The 22,153-nt window shown below is 52.9% G+C and overlaps 2 protein-coding genes across 7 annotated transcripts in view; both read left to right on the forward strand.

Moving 5' to 3' along the window:
* LOC105488419 (immunoglobulin superfamily DCC subclass member 4) overlaps positions 1-7,404 on the forward strand; it is a 43,880-nt gene extending 36,476 nt beyond the window's left edge. For 2 of the 5 annotated variants that reach the window (XM_011752435.3, XM_071101199.1), the window contains exons 15-20: positions 283-453; positions 677-814; positions 2,161-2,266; positions 2,739-2,967; positions 3,750-3,911; positions 4,435-7,402. In XM_011752435.3, coding sequence (XP_011750737.2) covers positions 283-453; positions 677-814; positions 2,161-2,266; positions 2,739-2,967; positions 3,750-3,911; positions 4,435-4,845 — 1,217 coding nt within the window. In that variant the 3' untranslated portion in view covers positions 4,846-7,402. Of the gene's footprint in view, positions 1-282; positions 454-676; positions 815-2,160; positions 2,267-2,738; positions 2,968-3,749; positions 3,912-4,434 lie in introns of all 5 variants that reach the window. The other 3 variants (XM_071101200.1, XM_011752443.3, XM_011752451.3) reach the window with 2 other exon arrangements.
* Positions 7,405-10,942: 3,538 nt separating this feature from the next.
* Positions 10,943-22,153, forward strand: part of LOC105488438 (immunoglobulin superfamily DCC subclass member 3) — a 52,066-nt gene continuing 40,855 nt past the window's right edge. Inside the window, exons 1-2 of one of the 2 annotated variants that reach the window (XM_024794959.2) lie at positions 10,943-11,182; positions 13,424-13,729. In XM_024794959.2, coding sequence (XP_024650727.2) covers positions 11,080-11,182; positions 13,424-13,729 — 409 coding nt within the window. In that variant the 5' untranslated portion in view covers positions 10,943-11,079. The remainder of the gene's footprint in view (positions 11,183-13,423; positions 13,730-22,153) is intronic. The other variant, XM_011752466.2, reaches the window with a different exon arrangement.

Genomic DNA, 22,153 nt, shown 5'->3' on the forward strand with positions numbered 1-22,153 from the left:
CCACCAACCCATCTTTTACCCAACTCCTTCTTGCCCCAGCAGCAAGAAACATCCCTCAGAATCCCAAGGTTGGGCAGAGCTGAGGGCAGAAGAGTTTCTGGGAGGGGAGGAATGTTAAGCCCCTCCAGCCACACACACTGTCTTCTAGAATTCCACAACTAGAAACCAGACCTCATCTTTGCTTTGTGGCTTGTTCCATGAAGAAGGAAGAAGGGAGGTCATGTCCTCATGCTCTGTCCCCCAGCTCTGATGTCTCTCCCCATCTCCTCTCCTGCACCCCAGGGCCCTCAACACCCCCATCCGACCTACGACTCAGCCCCCTGACACCGTCCACGGTTCGGCTGCACTGGTGCCCCCCCACAGAGCCCAATGGGGAGATCGTGGAGTATCTGATCCTGTACAGCAACAACCACACGCAGCCTGAGCACCAGTGGACCTTGCTCACCACGGAGGGTGAGGGCTCCTGCCCCAGGGCATCTGCCTAAGAGCTTCCCAGCCTCTCCCGCTTCCAGCAGTGAGAACAGTGCTGGGGTTTGTTCCAGGTGCTTCTGGGAGAAGCAGTAGAAGCTGCTGCCTACATGGAGAGCAGACTTTCCCAGTCCCACCTCCCTGCCCACCTCTGCATCCACCCACTCCGTCCCACCATCCCTGCTCTCCCTGCCTCCCTCACCCCCAGGAAACATCTTCAGTGCTGAGGTCCATGGCCTGGAGAGCGACACTCGGTACTTCTTCAAGATGGGGGCGCGCACAGAGGTGGGGCCTGGGCCTTTCTCCCGCCTGCAGGATGTGATCACGCTCCAGGAGAAGCTGTCAGGTATGACTGCAGGGCAGCCCAGGGTTCCCAGAGGCCCCTGGAGTTGACTTCCAACCCCCTGGCTGTGGACACAACTATCATTTCATTATTTTGCACAGCTGTCCTCCTGGTTTGGTGGGAGCAGAGCAAATGTAAAGGGGAAATAGGTGTGGTTCAGTGATGACTTGGTTCAGATGTCAGGTTCACGGGCAACTGGCTTTTTTTTTTTTTTTTTGAGACGGAGTTTCACTCTTGTTGCCCAGGCTAGAGTGCAATGGTGTGATCTCAGCTCACTGCAACCTCTGCCTCCCAGGTGCAAGTGATTCTTCTGCCTCAGCCTCCCAAATAGTTGGGATTATAGGCACATACCACCATGCCTGGCTAATTTTTGTATTTTTAGTAGAGACGGGGTTTCACCACATTGGCCAGGCTCGTCTCAAACTCCTTACCTCCAGTGATCCACCCGCCTTGGCCTCCCAAAGTGCTGGGATTACAGGCATGAGCCACTGCACCCAGCTGGGACTGGCTTTAAAGACCAGTTTCTTTGGGAAATTGCTTTGATTGGAGGATTAACTTGGTGAGGCAATGAGCTTTATGGGGTGGAGGTGGACAGCAGGACTGGCTACATAATTTCCAGGGCCCAGTGCAAAATGAAAAGGTGCTATCCTTTATTTTAAAAATTAGAAGTCGGGCATGGTGGCTCGTGCTTGTAATCCAAAATGCTCATGCACTTTGGAAGGCTGAGGTGGGAGGATCACTTGAGGCCAGGAGTTGGAGACTGGCCTGGACAACATGGTGAGACCCCGTCTCCACAAAAAATTTAAAAATTATCTGGGTGTGGTAGCTTATGCCTGTGGTCACAGCTGCTTGGGAGGCTGAGGTGGGAGGATCACTTGTGCCCAGGAGGTTGAAGCTACAGTGAGCCGTGTTCATGCCACTGCAGTCTGGCCTGGGTGACAGAGCAAGACCCTATTTCAAAAAAAAAAAAAAAAAAGAATTTGAAGGTAGTGACAGCAGAGCATTAACTCAAGCGTGGGGCCCACCCAAGCATGGGGTCTGCGCACCTGCACATGTTGCACACCCATGCAACAGCCCTGGGGGCAGGCAACACATGTTTCACCAAAGGCCAGTTTGAGGAGGAGAGACCATAACTTCTACGTGTGTTCTGGGGAGGACAGTCACAGGGAGTGGTAGTAGTAGTTTCTGTGAGGCCACAGGGACCTCCTGTCCTTGTATCTGAAGATTGTGAGCATCTGAAGGGTGAGGGTCCAGCTGGTGTCTCCTGAAAAAGCCATGGATAGTCCTGATCCATGCCCTGTGCCCTTCTTCTGTCCTGACCTGCTCTGTGCCTCTCTCTCCGCCACCAGACTCGCTGGACATGCACTCAGTCACGGGCATCATCGTGGGTGTCTGCCTGGGCCTCCTCTGCCTCCTGGCCTGCATGTGTGCCGGCCTGCGCCGCAGCCCCCACAGGTGAGCAGGGGAGCCAGTCTGGCTTCAGGGAAGGGAGACTTCCAGGAAGGGCTGCAGAACGGGCCATCGGGGAAAGCGGCCATGACTTGCCCTTGGCACTCCCAGGAGCCCCGTTAAAGTCAGGACTCTGGGATGAAGGAATCAGGAATGATGTCTTCATGAGAATGGGGAGTGGACTTAGGAGAGCCCCTGGCTACCCCCCTCAGCAAGGCCACCAGAACTGCCTCGCTCCCACTTCCTCTGTAGCTGCCAGCGTCTTGGAAAGAGGGGGCCCAAATCTCCAGATGCCACCCTGTTTATAGCATGAAGCTGTTTTGAACAATAGCAGTTTTTCTTACTCATTGCACAGACCAGGAAAGCAAGTCCCAGAGATGGGCAGGAACCTGCCCAAAGACATAGGCTGGACCAGATCCCAGTCCCGCCCGACCCTTTACTCTGACCACTGTGCCTTGTTTTCTGTCTTCCCTTCCAGGGAATCCCTCCCAGGCCTGTCCTCCACGGCCACCCCTGGGAATCCTGCGCTGTACTCCAGAGCTCAGCTTGGCCCCCCGAGTCCCCCAGCTGCCCATGAACTGGAGTCCCTTGTGCACCCCCATCCCCAGGACTGGTCCCTGCCACCCTCAGATGTGGAGGACAGGGCTGAAGTGCACAGCCTTATGGGTGGCGGTATTTCTGAAGGCCGGGGTCACTCCAAAAGAAAGGTAGGTTTCTTTTTCTCCAACTCCTGGCCTCAAGTGATCCTCCCACCTCAGCCTTCCAAAGTGCATGAGCATTTTGGATTACAAAGGTAGGTTCATTTCTAAGTAGGACACCAAGGGGCGCCAGAGCACAGCGCGTGGCTGTGTGAGCACAGCCCTACCTTCCCCTTCGGAGCCGGCTGCAGACGCTAGGGCCTCTCTCCCTCCTCCACGGAATGGTTGGCTGGTCAGGGAAGCACATGGGCCTCCATACGCTGGCAGAATAGGTCGGCCTGGTTCTCACGAAGGAGAGGGCCTCCCAGCAGGTGACCCAGGATAGCCAGAACACCCAGCTCCCTCCTCATCCCTGGAGCTGGGGAGACCTCTATGACCCAGCCATCCCCGTGTGGGGAGAAGAGGCCAGTTGGCTTGACTGTGGCCAAGTGGGGCTGGGACCAGGATAAGGTGAGGCCTTCGCAGGGCTGGTCCCTTTCATGCTGGCAGGGGTGGCACATCCCACCCGACTCCGACCCGTCCTCCCTTACTCTCTCCCCGCCTGGCTCAGACACCACGGGCTTTGCAGAGCGTCTGGTGTTCTGCTCCTCTGTAGGAGGACTCATCCTCGATTACCCCGCTGACTCTCAGCCCTTTCGGTGCTCCTCCCTGAGCCTTGGGGAGGGAGAGAGCAGCGGGTGACAGGCTGGATCCTGCTCTCCCGGGGCCCGTCCCAATTCCCTCCCCTGGGCTTCCCTCTCCCAGCCAATCCTGGTTGTGCCCCTTAGTGTCCCCTTCTTTCCCCTGTGCAGATCTCTTGGGCTCAACCAAGCGGTCCGAGCTGGGCTGGCTCCTGGGCAGGCTGTGAGCTGCCCCAGGCAGGCCCCCGGCCGGCTCTGACCCGGGCCCTGCTGCCCCCTGCTGGAACTGGGCAGACGCTGTTGCTGCAGGCTCTGGTGTACGACGCCATAAAGGTCAGCGTCCTGGAAGGAAGGGGCAGGAAAGGAGGAAAGGGTCTCTGTGCTAGTGAAGAGGAAGTAATGAGTTCTCTGGAGACCCCTGGGTGGTAACTTCCCCGGGGATAGAAGTCTAGTCAGAAGACCCCTGGAGCCTCCAAAGGTTGAGTAGGGGGAGGGCAGGCCAGTTTGCACGAACCTGTTTCAACCTGGGTTGAAAACAGTCCCTCCTCTACCCAGACCTAAGTGGGCCACAGCAGTTTCGTGGATCTGAGGGTGTGGCTGGCCTGAGCATGCTCAGCCCTTCCTCCTCTCCCCAGAGGCCCTGAGTCTGGTACTCCTGAAACTCCTGGATGAGGGCAAATGGGAAGATTCCATCATTCCCTGCCTTCACATAGGTTCGAACAGTTCCTGTGTATCCTTTACCAGCTCCCATGTGATACCTACTCTGATGAAGGGTCAGTCTCTCTGCCCCATGGAAGCTGGTCATTCTGATGATTACTCTCAGAAATGGTCACTTGGTGTTCTCTGCTCTGATCAGGGCAATGGGAGGAAGAAGTCACCCCCAGCCTGCAGGAACCAGGTGGAGGCCGAAGTCATTGTCCACTCTGACTTCAGTGCATCTAACGGGAACCCTGACCTCCATCTCCAAGACCTGGAGCCTGAGGACCCCCTGCCTCCGGAGGCTCCTGATCTCATCTCGGGTGTTGGGGATCCAGGGCAGGGGTCAGCCTGGCTGGACAGGGAGCTGGGAGGGTGTGAGCTGGCAGCCCCTGGGCCAGACAGACTTACCTGCTTGCCAGAGGCAGCCAGTGCTTCCTGCTCCTACCCAGACCTCCAGCCAGGCAAAGTGCTGGAGGAGACCCCTGGAGACAGCTGCCAGCTCAAAGCCCCCTGCCCTCTAGGAGCCAGCCCAGGCCTGCCCAGATCCCCGGTCTCCTCCTCTGCCTAGCTCCTCCCAGAGGGTGTAGTTTGGGGTAGGCAGGTATGGGTCACACAGGATGCAACACCTGTGGCCATGCATGTCCACATGTGTGCCTGTAGATACATCATCAAGCCCTTTGGAGCTTCCTAAGATGCTTTGGCTGGGGGGAGAGGAAAACATGGATTATTCACTCCCCCCATACTCTTTGTGATACACATGTGACATGTGAAACACATACGAGACACAGCTACATGTGATGTGCACATGTGTGAAGTGCATGTAGGTGTACTGGTTGGTGAGCTGGGAAACCTTGGCCCAGGCAGTGGTCACTACAGCCAGATTGGTCCTCCAGGTCAGGACGGTGCCCCAGAGTGGTCAGTCCCCAGCCCTGTGGGCCCCCACCTCCATCACCCAGCCTTTTATTACACACTCTGAGAGTGTCTCCAATGCCTGTCTGACAAAGACAGTCCCAGCCCATTTTCCTGTCTGGCTGGGTTGAGTGCAAGCAGACTCTGAATGCCTAGCATTTCAGCTGCATCACCTCCCAGCTTCTTATTGCCCAAAAAGAGAGGGTGACCCTGGCTCCCCTCTGAGCAACTCTGCATTTAATTTTGTAATTTGGGAAGTGCCTGGTTTTGAAAATCCGCTTTCTCTCACTCTTGCCCTCCTTCCTTGCCCCTGGCTGCTCTAGTGGTCTGTCTCCCAGTCACCTCACTCTCCCAGCACCAGTGCCCTTCTCTTGCTCCCAGGTACTCTTTCCTTTCCTCTCTCCTATTTTCCTTCCTCTGCTATCTCTCGCACCTCTCCCAGACTGTGTCATCTGGTTCTCCTGCCTGGGTTCAAACTCTGCACCCTTCTCTAACAACGTGACTACCTCATGTGTGCTTCAAGGCCCCCGTGCCCCTCCTGTATCCGCGGCTGCCATGCGCTCGCCTGCCATCCTCCTGCCTCCTCTTCACTCAGTGCTTCTGCTTGCCCCGCCCCAGGCAGGCCGCCCACGCCCAGTGCCCGGCCGGTGTGGGGAAGACCTGGCTTCCCTGCATCTTGACTTTGGGATTGGGATCCGAGGGTTCTCCATGGATGGATCCAAGTCAGAGGGGAATGTTTGAGACAGGGAAGGGGACTGTGATCCAGAGGCTCAGAATTAAAAGATGCCCTCCCTTCTATGCAGGGGGTCAAGTTTACTGGATGGAGATGATTTGGGGCCTTTCTTCCAGAAGAAGCTAAATGAGGAGAAGGGGAGTGAGAGTTCAGGGAGGCCCTTCCCACCCTGTGAAGCTTGACTTGATCTGGGTTGGGGATGACAGAAATGTCACTCTCTGGGGTGCTGGCAGGGAGGTCTTTGCACAGGAAAAGGATTAGCTCATTTCAGTTTGTTTTTTCTTTAAATTGAATCCTCAAGTCATTTTCTGTTCACCTGCCGCACAGGGACAAGCTTGACTTCTATTTTATGTGTAATGAAAACAATGTCATTGATTTGATTTTTCACCTCAGCCCTCTCATAGGAGCATAGAAAGTTAGGGTCTTTACTCCCTAATGGTGTCTGATCGGCACATCAAGAGTTAACTCTGGCTTCTGAGCCAAATTCGAAATAACCAGTCCATTTTTCCTTTTTTTTTTTTTTTTTTTTTTAATGGTGAAATGTCTCTCAGCACAGTTGCGGCTTCCTCAAACCCTGAAAGCATCTGTGTTTATTACACTCGGGTGTCACTCACTGTTGATGTCTGCACCTACATTTCCACCTCCTCCCCCTCCTTCAGCCAGCCTATGATAACACTAAAGATTATTAATGTTGGTTTTGTATCTCGTTAAAGACAGAATTGTCACTTGTACTATTTCTGTAGCATTCAGCGCTGCTGTGGCTAACACCACTGTGTATGTTTCATCATTGCTCTGAAGGTCAAAAGCCTCATTTTATTTTGCTGGTTTGATTTTTTTTTTTTTTAAGAAGGAAAAAAAAAAAACTGCCCTGAATTAAATGGCTGTTTTAACAGTAGGCTCTTAGCATTACACCACATAGTCATTTTTCATGTTCTTGTTTAACAGGCACTGAGGTTCTGGTTTAAATTAAATAGCTGCAAATGAGACAATTTATAACCCATTAGGTTGGGTGGAAAATTGTTTCTCAAAAGCAAATAAGTAATAAATCTGGTATCTGCCTATAACTCACAGTTGATAAGAAAGTGGCCATTTCTCACTAGCATTATATATGATTTGGGCTCTCGGTAATTTGGAAGTGTTAGGTTTGTGTCTTTGTAGCAGTATTTTTATTAGAAAAGAATCTATTGGCCTTTTACAGGGTATTAATCCCTTTGTCACCTACCATTGATGCCTTAAGTTTTTTGAGTCTCAATTAAAAATCTTCCTTTTCTTGATGCATGACAAGTGTAATCAGTACTTGCTCATTTATTCATCTGTATTTAGTTTATGCTGTACTATTTAATTATCCTTCCAGCGTTTTTCTTCTCCTTACAAATATGATATTCTTTAGTGTTAAGCTAAGGCATTGATTCATGTATCTGTCCTTATAATGAATTAATAAACTATTTTCCAGAAATGTGGAATTCTCTTCTGGAACCATTGACTATGACTAGAATTTCCTCAGCCTTTCTGCCCTACGGAGTTTATTTCTTACTGGGATGGGAAATGTTGTTGTTGTGGTTGTTGTTGTTTTTGAGACAGGATCTCTCTCTGTCGCCCATGCTGGAGTGTGGTGGCACAATCATAGCTCGTTGCAGACTCAATCTCCTGGGCTCAAGCAGTCTTGTCACTGCAGTCTCCCTAGTAGCTGGGACTACAGGCACATGCCACCATGCCTGGCTAATATTAAAAAAAATTTTTTTATAGAGATGTGGTCTCGTTATCTTACCCAGACTGGTCTCGAACTCCTGGGCTAAAGCCATCCTCCTGCCTCAGCTTCGAAAAGTGCTCGGATTATAGGCATGAGCCTATGCCCCTTGGCCCAAAATAGTGTTTTGTTTGTTTTTTCAGACTAATCTCACTCTGTCACCTAGGCTAGAGTGCAGTGGCATGATCTCGGCTCACTATAACCTGTGCCTCCTGGGTTCAAGTGATTCTCTTGCCTCAGCCTCCCGAGTAGCTGGGATTTCAGGTGTGCACCACCACGCCCGGCTAATTTTTGTATTTTTAGTAGAGACAGGGTTTCATGTTAACCAGGCTGGTCTCAAACTCCTGACCTCACGTAATCTGCCCACCTCGGCCTCCCAAAGTGCTAGAATTACAGGCATGAGCCCCTGCACCCAGCTCAAAATGGTGGTTTTTGAAGGTAAAGAGCAGGTGGTCATGGGAAAGAACTAAACCATCTTCCTCCCTCAACAGGCACTTAGGAAAAAGATGTAAACTTAGGAAAGATGCGTTCTTTGATGGCACTTCCTTAGACTCTCTGGGGATCTCTTTCCATCTGGGCACACATTTCTCTGAACTTTTTTGGGTGCAGGAAAGAGGGAACAACTCCAGAGATTTGGGCTCCACAACTATTCTTTATAACTCTGGTCACCAACATTATTCATGGCCACACAATCACACACACGTGCACTGTGTGTACAAGCTCAGAGACCCGTAGATGCATACTTGCCTTCACAAACACCCTTGTGTCTGTCCGTTAATGCAAATGTACACACAATCTCACGCACAAAACTCCACACTCACACCCCACACACATCTTGGCATCACAGTTGGCAGCTGCTGTCTGCTAAGATCTTTACAGAGTCCAGAACATGCTTTCTATTGGAGGGAATCAAGAGCTGGAGGCTGCTTTGCTTGGGACCACCCCCAAAGTGGCTGGTGGGCCAGACCCAGAGTTAATTGACAGATCAGACAGAGAGATACTGCACATTTTGCACTCGGCAGAATAGCCATTATTTGCATATCACTCTCAGACCAAGGGTTGTGATAAAGAAGAATTAAACACTTGTCAAAATGAATTTAAAATGACAGCAATTCAAGACACCAATTTGACCTCTTCAGAGTCCAGGACAAGCCAAGAAGGGGTTGTTGAGAATTCAAGCCCTGCAGGAGGGAGTTCCAGGATTTTAGGCCCAGGGAGGGCTCTTCCCCTCCCTTTCCTAAGGCCAGTAGACCGCCACTCCCACCCTTTCTCACAATGAAATCCAATAGGGCTTTGGCGCATTGGGATCCTCGACCTAGAATTTTTCCATTGCTTCCTGCTGCTCACATGCCTCATGTCCTGCTTCTCAGGCTCATCTTCCAGTAGCTACCCAGAGTGAATATTCCTGAGCTATGCCAACCCCATCATTAGTAAACCTGTCCATCTGCAGGCACTCTGATTTCTGGAGGCCTGTACTTCCTTACTTACTCTATCAAAGTTAGTTTTTTGTTTGTTTGTTTTGAGACAGAGTCTTGCTCTGTCGCCCAGGCTGGAGTGCAATGGTGCAATCTCAGCTCACTGCAACCTCTGCCTCCCGGGTTCAAGCTATTTTCCTGCCTCAGCCTCCCGAGTAGCTGGGATTATAGGCGCCTGCCACCATACCCGGCTAATTTTTTTGTATTTTTAATAGAGACGGTGTTTCACCATGTTGGTCAGGCTGGTCTCGAACTCCTGACATCAGGTAATCCACCCACCTCGGCTTCCCAAAGTGCTGGGATTACTAGGCATGAGCCACTGTGCCCGGCCCAAAGTTAATTTTGTACATGGTCCCAAAGTTCCAGAGGTGGTATCAAAAGAGAGACTTAGTTTTTCCTCTGCCATCTCAGTCCAGTGCCAAAGGAGCAAATAGATACATTAGGCCAACACTGATTGATTGATTGATTGATTGATTGAGACAGGGTCTCTGTTGCCCAGGCTGGAACACAGAGGGACTACAGGCATGCACCACCATGCCTGGCTAAGGTTTGTATTTTTCATAGAGACAAGTTTTCACCATGTTGCCCTGGCTGGTCTTGAACTCCTGGGCTCAAGTGATCTGCCCACCTCGGCCTCCCAAAGTGCTAGGATCACAGGTGTGAGCCACCAAGCCTAGCCTGCCACCTTTAAATCTCTAGCTCCTAGAACTTAGTAGCTGCTCAATAATTTTGATGGACTAGTCCGTCATGCTGGACTCAATAGAAGACCATTTAATAGCGAGTGACTGAGATTCAAGATCTCTGAGGGTTAGTATGGGTATGTCTCTGCTAAAAGACTTGCTTATCTTCTCTAACATTCTCACATGGAACCTATGTTGTCTCCTTATACGTTCTCTGACATGAACGATTGAGGGCCTTCTTTGTGGCGCAGAAACATTACTGGGAATTTTAAGTTTCTATGTGCTTTTCCAGTTACCAGGTCATTTGTCAGGACCTCTGCGGTTTAAAGGTCTCTAGGGATGAACAGGAGAGATAAGATTATTTTCATCCTTCAGATGAGCTCAGTGAGAGTGACTGGGCTAGGCAGCAGGCAGAACCCAGGTCGGAAGCCAGGCCCGTTTAGAGCTCTCATTGTCCTGCTGGGTCCGCTCTCTCCAGGCAATCCTCCCCAGCGGAGCGCCAGGACTCCTCGGCCCTGAGAAGCCAGTCTTGCAGCTACAGGATCTATCCTTTGAGTGGAAGGACCAGAAATCTATGGAAAACTTAATCTTTGACAACTTTACGCAGCTTTTTAGAGAATTATCTCTAAAATATGGACTTGGAGGAGGGCGCAGCAGAAAGAGTGGGTCAGAGCAAATCCCGCAGCTGTGAGTGTCTTTCCGCAGCCTGGACCCACTCCCCAGTCCGCTGGGTGTCCACTTCCTCAGCCCCCCAGGTCCCAGGCTAGCCCGCGGGGAGGGGATACCCGGCTGCAGCCCGGGACGGCGCCGGCCGCTCCAGCCACAGTTCAAAGCGCAGGGGGCGCGTCCGCCGCACAGCCGGGAATGTCCGGCCGCTTAAAGCGCTCGCCGGCTCTTTTGTTCCCCAGACCGGGCCTCCGGGGAGAGGGGGCTGGGGGAGGGGACCGGGAGCGGAGAGGAGAGAGGAGGGGGGCGGCGGGCTGGGGAGGAGGGCGGGGCGGCCGCGAGCGGTGCGAGTGTGCAGCGCGCACCCCGGGCGAGGCTGACAGATCGCCCGGGTGGGTGCAAGATGGCGCAAGCGGCGCTCCCCCTGCGCCCCCCGCGCTCCTGAGCAGGCATGCGGCTCCAGTCCCCCACCGCCCGGGCTCGGCCCCGGCCGGAGCCCCAGCCCCGGCCCCGGCGCCGGCCCCGCGGGACGCTGTGAGCCGCGAGAGGCCCGGGAGCCGCGCGTCGCCGAGCCGAGCGGACCGAGAGCCCCATGGCTGTGCAGCGCGCCGCGTCTCCGCGCCGCCCGCCCGCCCCGCGCTGGCCCCGGCTCCTGCTGCCGCTGCTGTTGCTGCTGCTGCCCGCGCCGAGCGAGGGTGAGCGAAAGCGTCCGGCCCAGGCGGCTGCGGACGGAGCCAGGGGAAGGGCGAGCAGGGAGGGAGCGGGCGCGAGGGGCGGACCCGGGGAGAGCGGCGCGGACCCCGCGCGGGAGGGACCCAGCGGATCGGGACAGGGAGAGGGCACCAAGGCCGGACTGTCGGGGGCCCTAGGGGCGTGCTGAGGACGGAGCCCCCCGGAAGAAGACTGGGGCAGGACCCGGAGCCCAGACTGAGGGGCAAGGAGTGCAGCGAAGCGGGAGCAAGCGGAGCGGGCTGGCGTGGAGACAGAGGGAAACGAGCCAGGGGAGACCGCACGGCTAAGCGCCGACCGAGGCGGACGAGCTGGGGTGCTCGGTGCCCGGCCGTGGATATAGCCCGAGGCAGCCGAGGCAGGGTACAGCAGTCTGGGGGGCGGACAGCGGGACCCTGCCAGCTGCACTGGGCGGAGATGGCACGTCCCGCATTTGGAGCTGGTACTGGGCTGAGGAGTGCGCGGGAGAGCCGGAGAAGAGGAGGAGGGAGATTCCTGGAGGGCGGCGCGTGGCTAGGAAGCGACCCGGGACAGAGCCCGTGAGCCAAGGAGAGGAGAAGCCACCAAGAGCGAGAGCGAGCGAGCCGCGGGGATGCTCACGTGCCCCTGCCCTTCCCCGAAGCGTGCACACGCGGAGACCCTACCCCTGGCTCTCGCGGTCCGCCAGCTCCGCTGCCTGGAGCTCGGTCACCACCACGCTCTTCCCTTTAGTGGCTGCAGTGGTCCCATCTCCCGGGAGGGGAGTGCAAATCTAGTCCCTTACCCTCCCACATCAAGTTCCCCACAGACACTCATCTGGGCTATTCTGTCTCCACTCATCTCCCAAGAAGTAGAAGATCGCGTCCGCATCAAGGAAAAACTTTATCCCCCGACAGCTATGCCGGGGTTGGATTGGGGGCTAAGACTGGTGAACTCATGACATGGGGAAGATGCGCAGGGGTTTGAATAAGTGCGATCCTAAAAAGTCTTAAAACATTACATCTCCCTGGGCCGGGGGCGCGGGGCGGGGGCAGGGGGCGCGGGGCGGGGAATGCCTATAACCCAAACGCCCCTCCTTTCTCCCCTCCCACTTCCCCATCTCCCCCAGCCAGGGAGGGCCCTAGTCTGCTGGGGAGGGGCCAGCTCCAGGATCGCTAGTTATCTGGAAATGTGAGGAGGGGTCTGTGACTGCCCTTTCAGACCATGTGGGTTCATTCCTCCTGGAGTGGAGTTATAACTGGTCTGGTACGTTGCTTGCTGGAGAAGTTGGTGACTTGGCATCATGCCTGGGACTGGAGTGCTTGTCCCTCCAGCTGGGCTTCTGATTCCCTGATCAGCCTTAGCCCCATCTATTCTTTGGCCTCCTCCTTTTTCTGCTCATTTCTCTTCTCCTGCAGGAGCAGAGAGGTTGGCTGGAAGTAAAGGTTCTAGGAGCACCCTCTTCCTTGGTTTTGGAAAACCATACTTGGTGTTTGCTACCTTCATCTCTCCCTATGACAAAGGCAAAAGGACAGAGTGCCACAGGGGAGGGGCAATGGGGCCACAACCTAGTCTGTACCCTGGGTACTGGGACTACACACCCTGCTCCCTGCCAGGCATTGGACCAGGCCTTTGTTGGGTTTTGGCCAGCAAAAAGCAGCATGATTTATTACTATGTCCCTCTGTATTTCTTTAGAACTTTAAATTTTTCATAGTGCCTTTGAGTCAGTTAATCATGTCGTAGAACCCTATGACCCAAGCCCCATTGTTCTTCCTTGATCTAAACAGATGAGGAATGAGAAGCCAGAACATGTTGAATACTTTACCTAAGGTCACACCCTGAAGGTCTGTGAGGTTTCAGTGCTTACCCAGGGTGACCACTGAAGTAGCAGCAGCTGTATTGGAGTCAGTCTTGCTTTTGGGTCTCAGTTTTGCAGCTACTGACTGTGAGACCCTGGGCAAGTCACTTGATGTCTCTGGGCTTCAGTTTTCTTACCTGTGAAAGAGGAAATGGTACAAATAATATCCATCTCTGAGATGGTCTGATGATTAAGTAAAGTGCTGCCTTGGATGACACTTCGTAATGCATAAAGTACTATATATAATAGGAATTCCTATTAACATTGCAGAAACATGGGAATGGGGTGCATAGACCCAAGGAACTTGGAACCATGTGGGTAGAGTTCTTCCTGGATGCTCATTTCACACTAACATCCCTATTTCCTTCCATCTCCCCTTCCCCAATGCAGGTCTTGGCCACTCTGCCGAACTGGCATTTGCTGTGGAGCCAAGTGATGATGTTGCCGTCCCTGGGCAGCCTATAGTGCTGGACTGCAAAGTGGAGGGGACCCCTCCAGTGCGAATCACCTGGAGGAAGAATGGGGTAGAGCTGCCAGAGAGTACCCACTCCACCTTGCTGGCCAATGGGTCCTTGATGATCCATCACTTCAGGCTGGAGCGGGGAGGCAGCCCTTCAGATGAAGGTGACTATGAGTGTGTGGCCCAGAACCGCTTTGGGCTGGTGGTCAGCCGGAAGGCTCGCATTCAGGCTGCAAGTAAGTGGATATCCCTTGTTTTCCCTTGCTGAGGAAGCCAGCTGGTGATCCAGGGTCAGCCTAGGGCACCAGGGCAGCGGGTGCGGTCCCATCTCATGCAGCCTTCTGGAGGACTAATTTCTCAGCACGGGTTGGTTTTGAGGTACATGGCAGTGATTTGTGGTGGTGGAATTATATCACATGCTTGTTTAACTGACTGGAATGTGAATTGGCAAGATTGTAGCCAAACACCCACAGGGCAGTCAGGGAGAAAGCTTTACCCAGTTCTTGGGTCGGCATGTCTTAGTTTCCATATGTCTGTCATACTTTGAGCATCCCAGTTCACTGAGTTTGATTCTTGTGTATAAAGATAAATCATTCCCATACTTTAAGGGTGATTAAAGACATTTTTGAACGGTAATTTTGGCTACATTCAATTTTAAATTATGTGCTTAAATTAATGTAAACCCTTGGGTAGGATAAGACCTCTATATACCAGTAATGAAATTCTGGAGCTTGTTAACAGTTTGCATTAAAAAAATATGGTAGGATAATTTCAGAATTATCTCAGTGATGACATCACTCCTACTCACCTTCATGCTAATGTGTGTTTTTGAAGGGGAGAGAAAAGGCGAGGCAAGATGTTTCAGCTCTGGAATTGTGCTTTGCTTGTGCTGCTTGATCGTCAGTTGTGGTGATGAAATGATGACTGTGGTTTAACTGCCCTGTCCTGCAAAAATTATGTTATTGTTGAATCTGTGCACACTGGGAGTGTGTTGCATAAATCAAAATTCTCCATGTATCCCAGGGAGGTGGCAAGCTGTGCGCAGTGAGGTCATGGTTGAAAAAGGACAGAAGTTTTGGCAAGTAGAAAATGTTCTCCATCTCATATCTCTGGATCTCTGGAAGGGGGTGTTCCTTTAAAGAGGCTGCTTTGACTATTGGTAACAATTCTAGTTAACACTTTTTTCTTTTTTCTTTTTTTTTTTTTTTTTGAGACGGAGTCTTGTTCTATCACCCAGGCCGGAGTGCAGTGGTATGATCTTGATTCACTGCAACCTGTCTCCCAGGTTCAAGCGATTAGTGTGCCTCAGCTTCCCCAGTAACTGGGATTACAGGTGTGCACCATTACGCCCGGCTACTTTTTGAGTTTTTTGGTAAAGATGGGATTTCGCCATGTTGACTGGGCTGGTCTCGAACTCTTGGCCTCAAGTGATCCTCCCGCCTCAGCCTCCCAAAGTGCTAGGATTACAGGCGTGAGCTCCTGCACCCAGGTCCAGCTAACACTTTTTAAGCACTTGCTGCATGCTGGGCAACCTGCCCAAGTGCTTTACATGAATTACTTCATTTTGTCGTAACAACAGCCCTGGAAGAATGGAAGATAGGTCATTATCATCCCCCTTTTACAGAAGAGAAAACTGAGCCTTAGGGGGACTCAATGGCATTCTGGTAGCAGAAGAGCCAGGACTGTCATCTGGGCAGCCTGAACCCACACCCTCCCACTTAGCTCCTGTGGCACGCCGCCTCTTTCCTGTCTGATCGCTGACAAGTTTCTTCCTGGCTCTGAGGGCATTTGCACAGTTGCTCTGAACGGCTGGTGAGTGATGAATCAGTTTGAGGCAGGAGCCCTCTCGCTGGGTTTAAGATACCCCTTTGTTCTGAGGAAGGCTGATCCAGGCCCCCATATGGAGCTCGCTGGGAGGCAGCCCTGGACTTTGAGACCAAATCACTTCTGGCTCAGCCACCCTCATCTCGTGGCCCTCCCGGCAGTGCAGGGGAAGGCTGGTGCAGCCTCTGAGCAGATGGCTGGGTGTGAGGAAGGGAAGCGTGGACAGAGGGTGGGGACCCCAGTAAGATTTGCAGACCGGAGAGATGAGACTCCTCAGGGAGATGCTCCCCATACCCTCCCTGGCCTGTGTCAATGCTGAGATATGGATGGCCCCTGCTGAGGCCTTTGTATCACCAGCCTAGAATCCCGGGAGATAAATCCCCAGGGGCTTATATATATAGCTAATTGTAAATGTGCTTTTTTATAAATGGTAACACCTTCAAGATGTTTGGTTTCTTTAAACTCCTAACAATATAGTACAAGAAATTAAGCTGTGGGTGGGGTCAGCTTGGTTAATCCTTTGGGGTCCTGGAGACAGCTGGGGGGTTTGCCTCTAAGCTCTGGCAGTCTGACATGGCCCCTCTCTCCCCTGCAAGGCTGTGGTCCCATGGGAGAATGCTCAGATGCCAAGCAACGGTGCGGCTGGATCCCCTTTTCTCACTTCACAGGCTGATGTCCCTAGAAACCTCCAAAGCTGATTAGCTGCCTGGGTTTCCTCCTTCGTAATAACTCCCTGCCTGTGTGCCTGCCGGCACTGCAGATGTTGTGTGACACAGGAGGGTGCCTTTCTGAAAAGGTGTGAGATGGCCTCTGGAGGCCCCTGCTTCTCCTGCCTGCTCCACAGGGGCCCGTGGGGAGGGGGCATGCTAAGCACCCCTTGTAGACTCACAGTTCACCCAGCAGACTAACCCAGGGAGGCAGATGGGTGTTCAGGTCTATGTGGGTGGGTCTGCTGGGCATCTGAGCTCTGGGCCAGAGGCCGATGGTTGGAAATGCACGCCCTTCCATCCCAGGGGGTTCAGATATGTCCTCAAAAGACAGCCTGGCCAGAGTGGCTACACCGCAGGCTGATTCCTTTGGGGCTTCAGTTTCAAGTGTTTCCCCTTTAGAATGGAACAGCTCAAGATCCTAAGAGTGTTCATGCTTGGGAGCCCTAGACTCTGCCTTGCAGCTCCATGTGCTTGTAGTTTGGGGGCTGAAAATTGAGACTTGTTAAGGATGAGACCCTGGACAAGTTAATGCTCCCTCATCCCAGTTTCCTTGCCTGTGAAACGTGCATGTGATCCTGCCTGGTAGGGCGGCTGTGAGGACCAGCACACCCCACACTTTGCCTGGCACGCAGGAGGCACTCAGTAACGGGAGCCGGCACTGCACTCCTCATTTAAAGGCAGTTTCACTGACATGGTCTTTAAATGTAATCTTGGCTGCCCATGGAGGTTAATCTCCCGCAAAAGCAAACTGCCTGACTCTGCTCCCGGCCCCTGCTTTCTCCCTCGCTGGGATTCATTTAGGGAGTTCTCCAGGGAAATCTATCAGGGAGTGGAATTATTGGAGCCAGAGTGCATCTTGTTTTGTTTTAACCCCTTCCTGGGAGGACTGAGGGTTCTCCCAAGCCTCAGGGTGTGGGCTGAACCTGGCCTGGCCAGTGAGACCCTCCTCGATCCCTCTAAAGGGGCTGACCCTGGGGAATGTGTTCATTGACTCATACCTGAGGCCTGTGTGCCTGAATGACTCCAAAAAGGGATGGACTAGCTACAAGGAGGAGGATGGGGGACCCACCCCGAGTCCCTGCCACCCTCAATCCCTGCCCCTCTTTCCTAGCCTTAATTCTTGATCTCAGGCCTCTTGGGGAACCGGGGTATTCAGCTCTGTGATATAGTGCAGGACTTCCTAAACCTTACTGAGCCCGTGAATCCCCGTGAATCTTGATAACATTCAGATTTTGAATTCATAATCTAGGCCAAGGACTGACAAGAGCCCAGGTATTGCCAATACAGCTGGTCCACAGGCCGTATTCTGAGTAGCAAGGGATTAGCAGAGACCACTCCCACGTCATAACCTCCACTGTGGGGGTCTTCAGGCAGCATAGTGAAGCCTCTGGAACAAGGGCTTCAGGGCCAGACTTCCATGGGTCTGAACCCCAGCTCTGCCACTCAATGGTCAATGCCCTTGGCAGGAGTTACTTAGCCCTCTTGAGACTCTGTACCTTCATCTGAAAACAATGTGCACCATTCCATCCGTCTGTCAGGGCTATTGGAGGAGTAAATGAGGTGATGGGTCTAAAGTACCTGGCACAGGGCTTGGCATCTAGGAAATGCCAAGTATTACTGTTGGTGCTCAGTATTGCCCACTAATTTAGGATGAGGTCCCAGGTGTCTCAATCCTGGCTGGGTTCTCCAAGAGCCAGGACTACCCTCACTCCCAGCCTGGGGCCATCTTGCTTGGGGAGGCCCAACAGTGGTTTAAGTGTGGGTTGTGGTGGCAAACAGACCTGGGCTTGGTGGGCTTGGGCCTTGGCCCCACCACCTGCTAGCTGTGAGATCTCGGGCAAGTCACTTCACCTCTCTGAGCCTTGGCTTCCTCATCTTTAAAATGGGGGAACGTGATGGCTCATGCCTGTAAATCCCAGCACTTTGAGAGGCTGAGGCAGGAAGATCACTTGAAGTCGAGTTTGAGACCAACCTGGGCAACAGAGCAAGACCGTGTCTCTACCAAATAAATAAATATATAACATGGGGGGAAATAATATAAAATAATAAAAAATACCAAGGAGAAATGTTGTGAAGATAGATGATAATGTGCAGGAAGAGCTTAGCACAGGGCACAAAGGCAGCATTCCCTATTATTAAGGTACTAATTTTATATATACATACATATATATATATATTTTGAGACTGAATCTCGCTCTGTCACCCAATGCAGGGTGCAATCTCAGCTCACTGCAACCTCTGCCTCCCGGGTTCAAGCGATTCTCCTTCAAGCTCCTGACTAGCTGGGATTACAGGTGCCTGGCACCATGCCTGGCTAATTTTTGTATTTTTAGTAGAGACAGGGTTTCATCATGTTGGCCAGGCTGGTCTCAAACTCCTGACCTCAAGTGATCTGCGCACCTCCTCCCACAGTGCTGAGATTACAGGTGTGAGCCACTGTGTCCAGCCAGGTCCAGCCAGGTACTAATAATGTTAACTATTATTATTTTGAGGAGCTACCAGAGGTGAAAACATGTTAAGTTCTGAGCTCCTTTAGTTGTGATATGATTCCCAAAAAGGTCCCTGGTGACCCCAGACTCCTAGAAAGAGACAGTGGGGCATGGGGAGAGGAGAGAAAGTCCAATTCTAGTCCCCTGCTCTCTCCATCTCAATAAGTCACCTAGCCTCTCAGGCCCTCAGTTCCTACTTCTGAAGTTTGAATCATTCTAGCTTGTCATAGGGAGGGAAGTTTCACCAGTATTCTAGAGTCCCTTTTCAGCAACAAGGCCCACGGTGTGTGGCTCTGGGGGCAGGGTCTGGGGGGAGGTCTGTGGAACCAGGTTGGAGTGGGGGTTAGGAGAACTGCGGGCAGGAGCTGCTGGGGAGTACAGCCTGGTATTTAGGATGCCCTGTGTAGGGAGGTGGGTCCTGGAGGGTGGTAGTTCCTGGCGCAGTGGCTGGTAACCCTGGAGGCCTCTATCACCTGGAGGTTAGTTGCTCAGGCCTGGTGTGTGGAATGCAAGTTCTTTTCTCCTTCTTGAAAGGCCGCTCAACTGAGGGAGGCCTGAGGAAGTCTCCCCTGCAGCTCCTCAAACACACACATCTGTCTGTCCATTAGGGCAGGAAGCTGCTGTCCCCAGCGATGAGTGAGTGCCCGTACCTAGGCCTGCCCTCATGCCAGGGCTTCACCTGTACCCAGCCACAGCTCAGAAGTAGGTGCAAATGGGGCCGGGCGCGGTGGCTCACGCCTGTAATCCCAGCACTTTGGGAGGCCGAGGCGGGCGGATCACAAGGTCAGGAGATCGAGACCACGGTGAAACCCCGTCTCTACTAAAAATACAAAAAATTAGCCGGGCGCGGTGGCGGGCGCCTGTAGTCCCAGCTACTCAGGAGGCTGAGGCAGGAGAATGGCATAAACCCAGGAGGCGGAGCTTGCAGTGAGCCGAGATCGCGCCACTGCACTCCAGCCTGGGCGACAGAGCGAGACTCCGTCTCAAAAAACAAAACAAAACAAAAAAAACAGAAGTAGGTGCAAATGGATGGAGTTCAGACACTTTAACCTGCCAGTCAGCACTGCACAAACCGACCCTTTCTGACACCGCTGAGAAGGTGTGTGGTAGAAAAGCCCTTGTCTGAACACCAGGGGTCTTGTGTGGCTGTGGACAAGTTGCCCACCCTCTCTGGGCCTTGCTTTTCTCATTATAAGGCTGGGGAGTTGGACTCAGGCTCACCTCTGCTCTGGGGTACGAAGGCTTCCTTTCATCCATCCATCCTCAGGACGCGCCTGCCTCCCCTGGGCCTCGTCCAAGTCTATTTCTGCCTGGTTCTTCCCATACCTGATCCCTCCCCAAAGACCATCCTGCTTACAGTCATGTCTTCCTCCCCTTCCTAAGGAAGGAGCATTTGTGGTCTGTGGCATTCAGGCTAAACCCTCTCGGCGATGGCTGCTTGCATTGTTAAGTAACTGTTTTGTGGCTGTTTTGTGGCTGGATATTCCATCTGTCTCCTCAACTAGATTTTAAGCTCCTAAAGGGCTTCTTTCTTTTGTATTTCTCATGTCCCCTGCCTGTGGAGCCTGGTAAAAACTAAATGAACATGTGGCCTTCTGGGACAAAGCTGTCTCTCTGTCTCTCTTCTGTTTCTCTCTCTGCTTCTCTTTTGCTCCCCACCCCACCCCCCTTGTAATTGATAGCACAGCTCAAAGGAACAGAAGCTTGTGAACGGGGAGGATGGGCAGGGGAATATAATGCACGCGGGGCAAGATCCTGGGGTGCTGCTGCCGCGTGTTTATCTCTAGAGGAACTGAGATTCTCTCTTCCTCACCAGATGGGGTGTGAATCAGAGACTAAATTGCTTGGTACCCCCTCCATGCCGGGGTCTTGGGTCTCCTGCCTTGGGCTTTACTCTCTAGCTAGACAAGGCCTATGTCCCCAGGCTCATTGGCCCCCAACTGTAGGGGGAGGGCCCCCTTACTCTGTGTGCAGGGCCTCCCCTCACCCCCCCCCACCCGCAGGACTTGAGTGTGGAAGTCGAATGCTTCTGGTTCCCACACCTTGGCTCCACTGTCACAGGCAGCCAGCTGGCCCCTTCAACACAATGTGCAAATCTTCTCTGTTCCTGTTCCTGGCATTGTCAGCGGCCAGGCGCCTTGGCTGGGAATGCGGGCCGGTGAATAGGAGAGGCATTTGCAGCCTGCAAATGAAACAGGCCCCCAGCCCCCCTTAACCCTCTGCCCCCTCCCCACCCCCAGGGAGAAAGGACTTTTTCACTCCTGGCCTTCTTGTATTGCCTTTCCCTCTCCCCTCTTCTCTCCAGAGTGCCTGCAGGCTGGTTGTGTGTGTGTGTGTGTGTGTGTGTGAAAGAGAGAGAGAGAGAGAGTTTTCCACAGCAGCTTGAAGGCTGTTCTCCATAGCCTTCAATAAACGTAGAATGCAACAGAAGAGCACCCAGGATGAAAAACCAAACAGTTCACTGCTGTCTTTGTTTAAACTGGACTGAGTGATTCCACCAAAAATGTCTGCCTGTGTAACTAACCTATGACACCTTTATTTTCTCTGGCCATAGCCTGGTTGCAAACAAGGAATGTAGAGATCAGTAGTGAGTGTGTGTGTGTGTGTGTGTGTGTGTGTTGCCAGGTAGGTCTGAGCATACAGGTGTGTGCCTGAAGGATGTCATTGGGCCTAGGGTTGGGGTCTGTCTTTCCTCAAAGGGCTCTCCTGTGGAATCCCTCTTCCTTTGAGCAGTAGTCAGGCTAGAAAGCTGGAGTGGACAGACCCCACCTGGGGCAAGAGGAGGCGATAGATAATTTTATTAGGTCTTGTAAGGGACTGACTGTTACCCAGCCAGCTGAAGTGAGAGAGGAGTGGGGCAAGCCCAGGGGCACTGGGTGGAGGTGGCGGGGGGCTTACATTTGGGGTGTTTGGGTGTGGCCATAGCACCTCTAGGAGTCTGGGCCATGGTTTTCCTTTTTCTTTTCTTTTCCTTTTTTTTTTCTTTTTTTTTTTTTTTTTTTTTTGAGACGAAGTCTCACTCTGTCTCCCAGGCTGTAGTGCAGTGGGGTGATCCTGGCTCACTGCAACCTCCGCCTCCTGGGTTCAAGTGATTTTCCTGCCTCAGCCTCTCTAATAGCTGAGATTACAGGCATGTACCACCACACCTGGCTAATTTTCTTGTAGTTTTAGTAGAGACAGGGTTTCACTATGTTGGCCAGGCGGGTCTTGAACTTCTGGCCTCAAGGGATCCACCCACCTCGGCCTCCCAAAGTGCGAGGATTACAGGCATGAGCCACCGCACCTGGCCTGGGCCATGGTTTTCTTATTCACTGGGTGGCTGCCCAAAATCTAGCTGCACTCTGGCGAGCCTGCTGGCCTGTGCTGCACCATCCCCCCAATAGAACCTCTCCCTGATTTCTGAGCTTGCTCTCCCTGCCCCCAACTTTGTTCACCTGTTTTAAGAAATGCCTCTGTGGCTGCCCTCAGATGTAAGGAGAGCAGAAGAGAGGGCTTTCTGAGGAGGGGCTCCCTGAGGAGGGACTCACGATAGATGTTGGGACCCAGTGAAGGTGGGAAGCTGGGGGCTGAGCAGAGAGGCCTAAAGAGCGGCAAGCTGGGAGAGCTGCTGGCAGACCCCAGACTGCAGGGAGATGCA

The sequence above is a fragment of the Macaca nemestrina genome, chromosome 7 (assembly GCF_043159975.1).
Source record: "Macaca nemestrina isolate mMacNem1 chromosome 7, mMacNem.hap1, whole genome shotgun sequence".
NCBI classification, from domain to species: domain Eukaryota; kingdom Metazoa; phylum Chordata; class Mammalia; order Primates; family Cercopithecidae; genus Macaca; species Macaca nemestrina.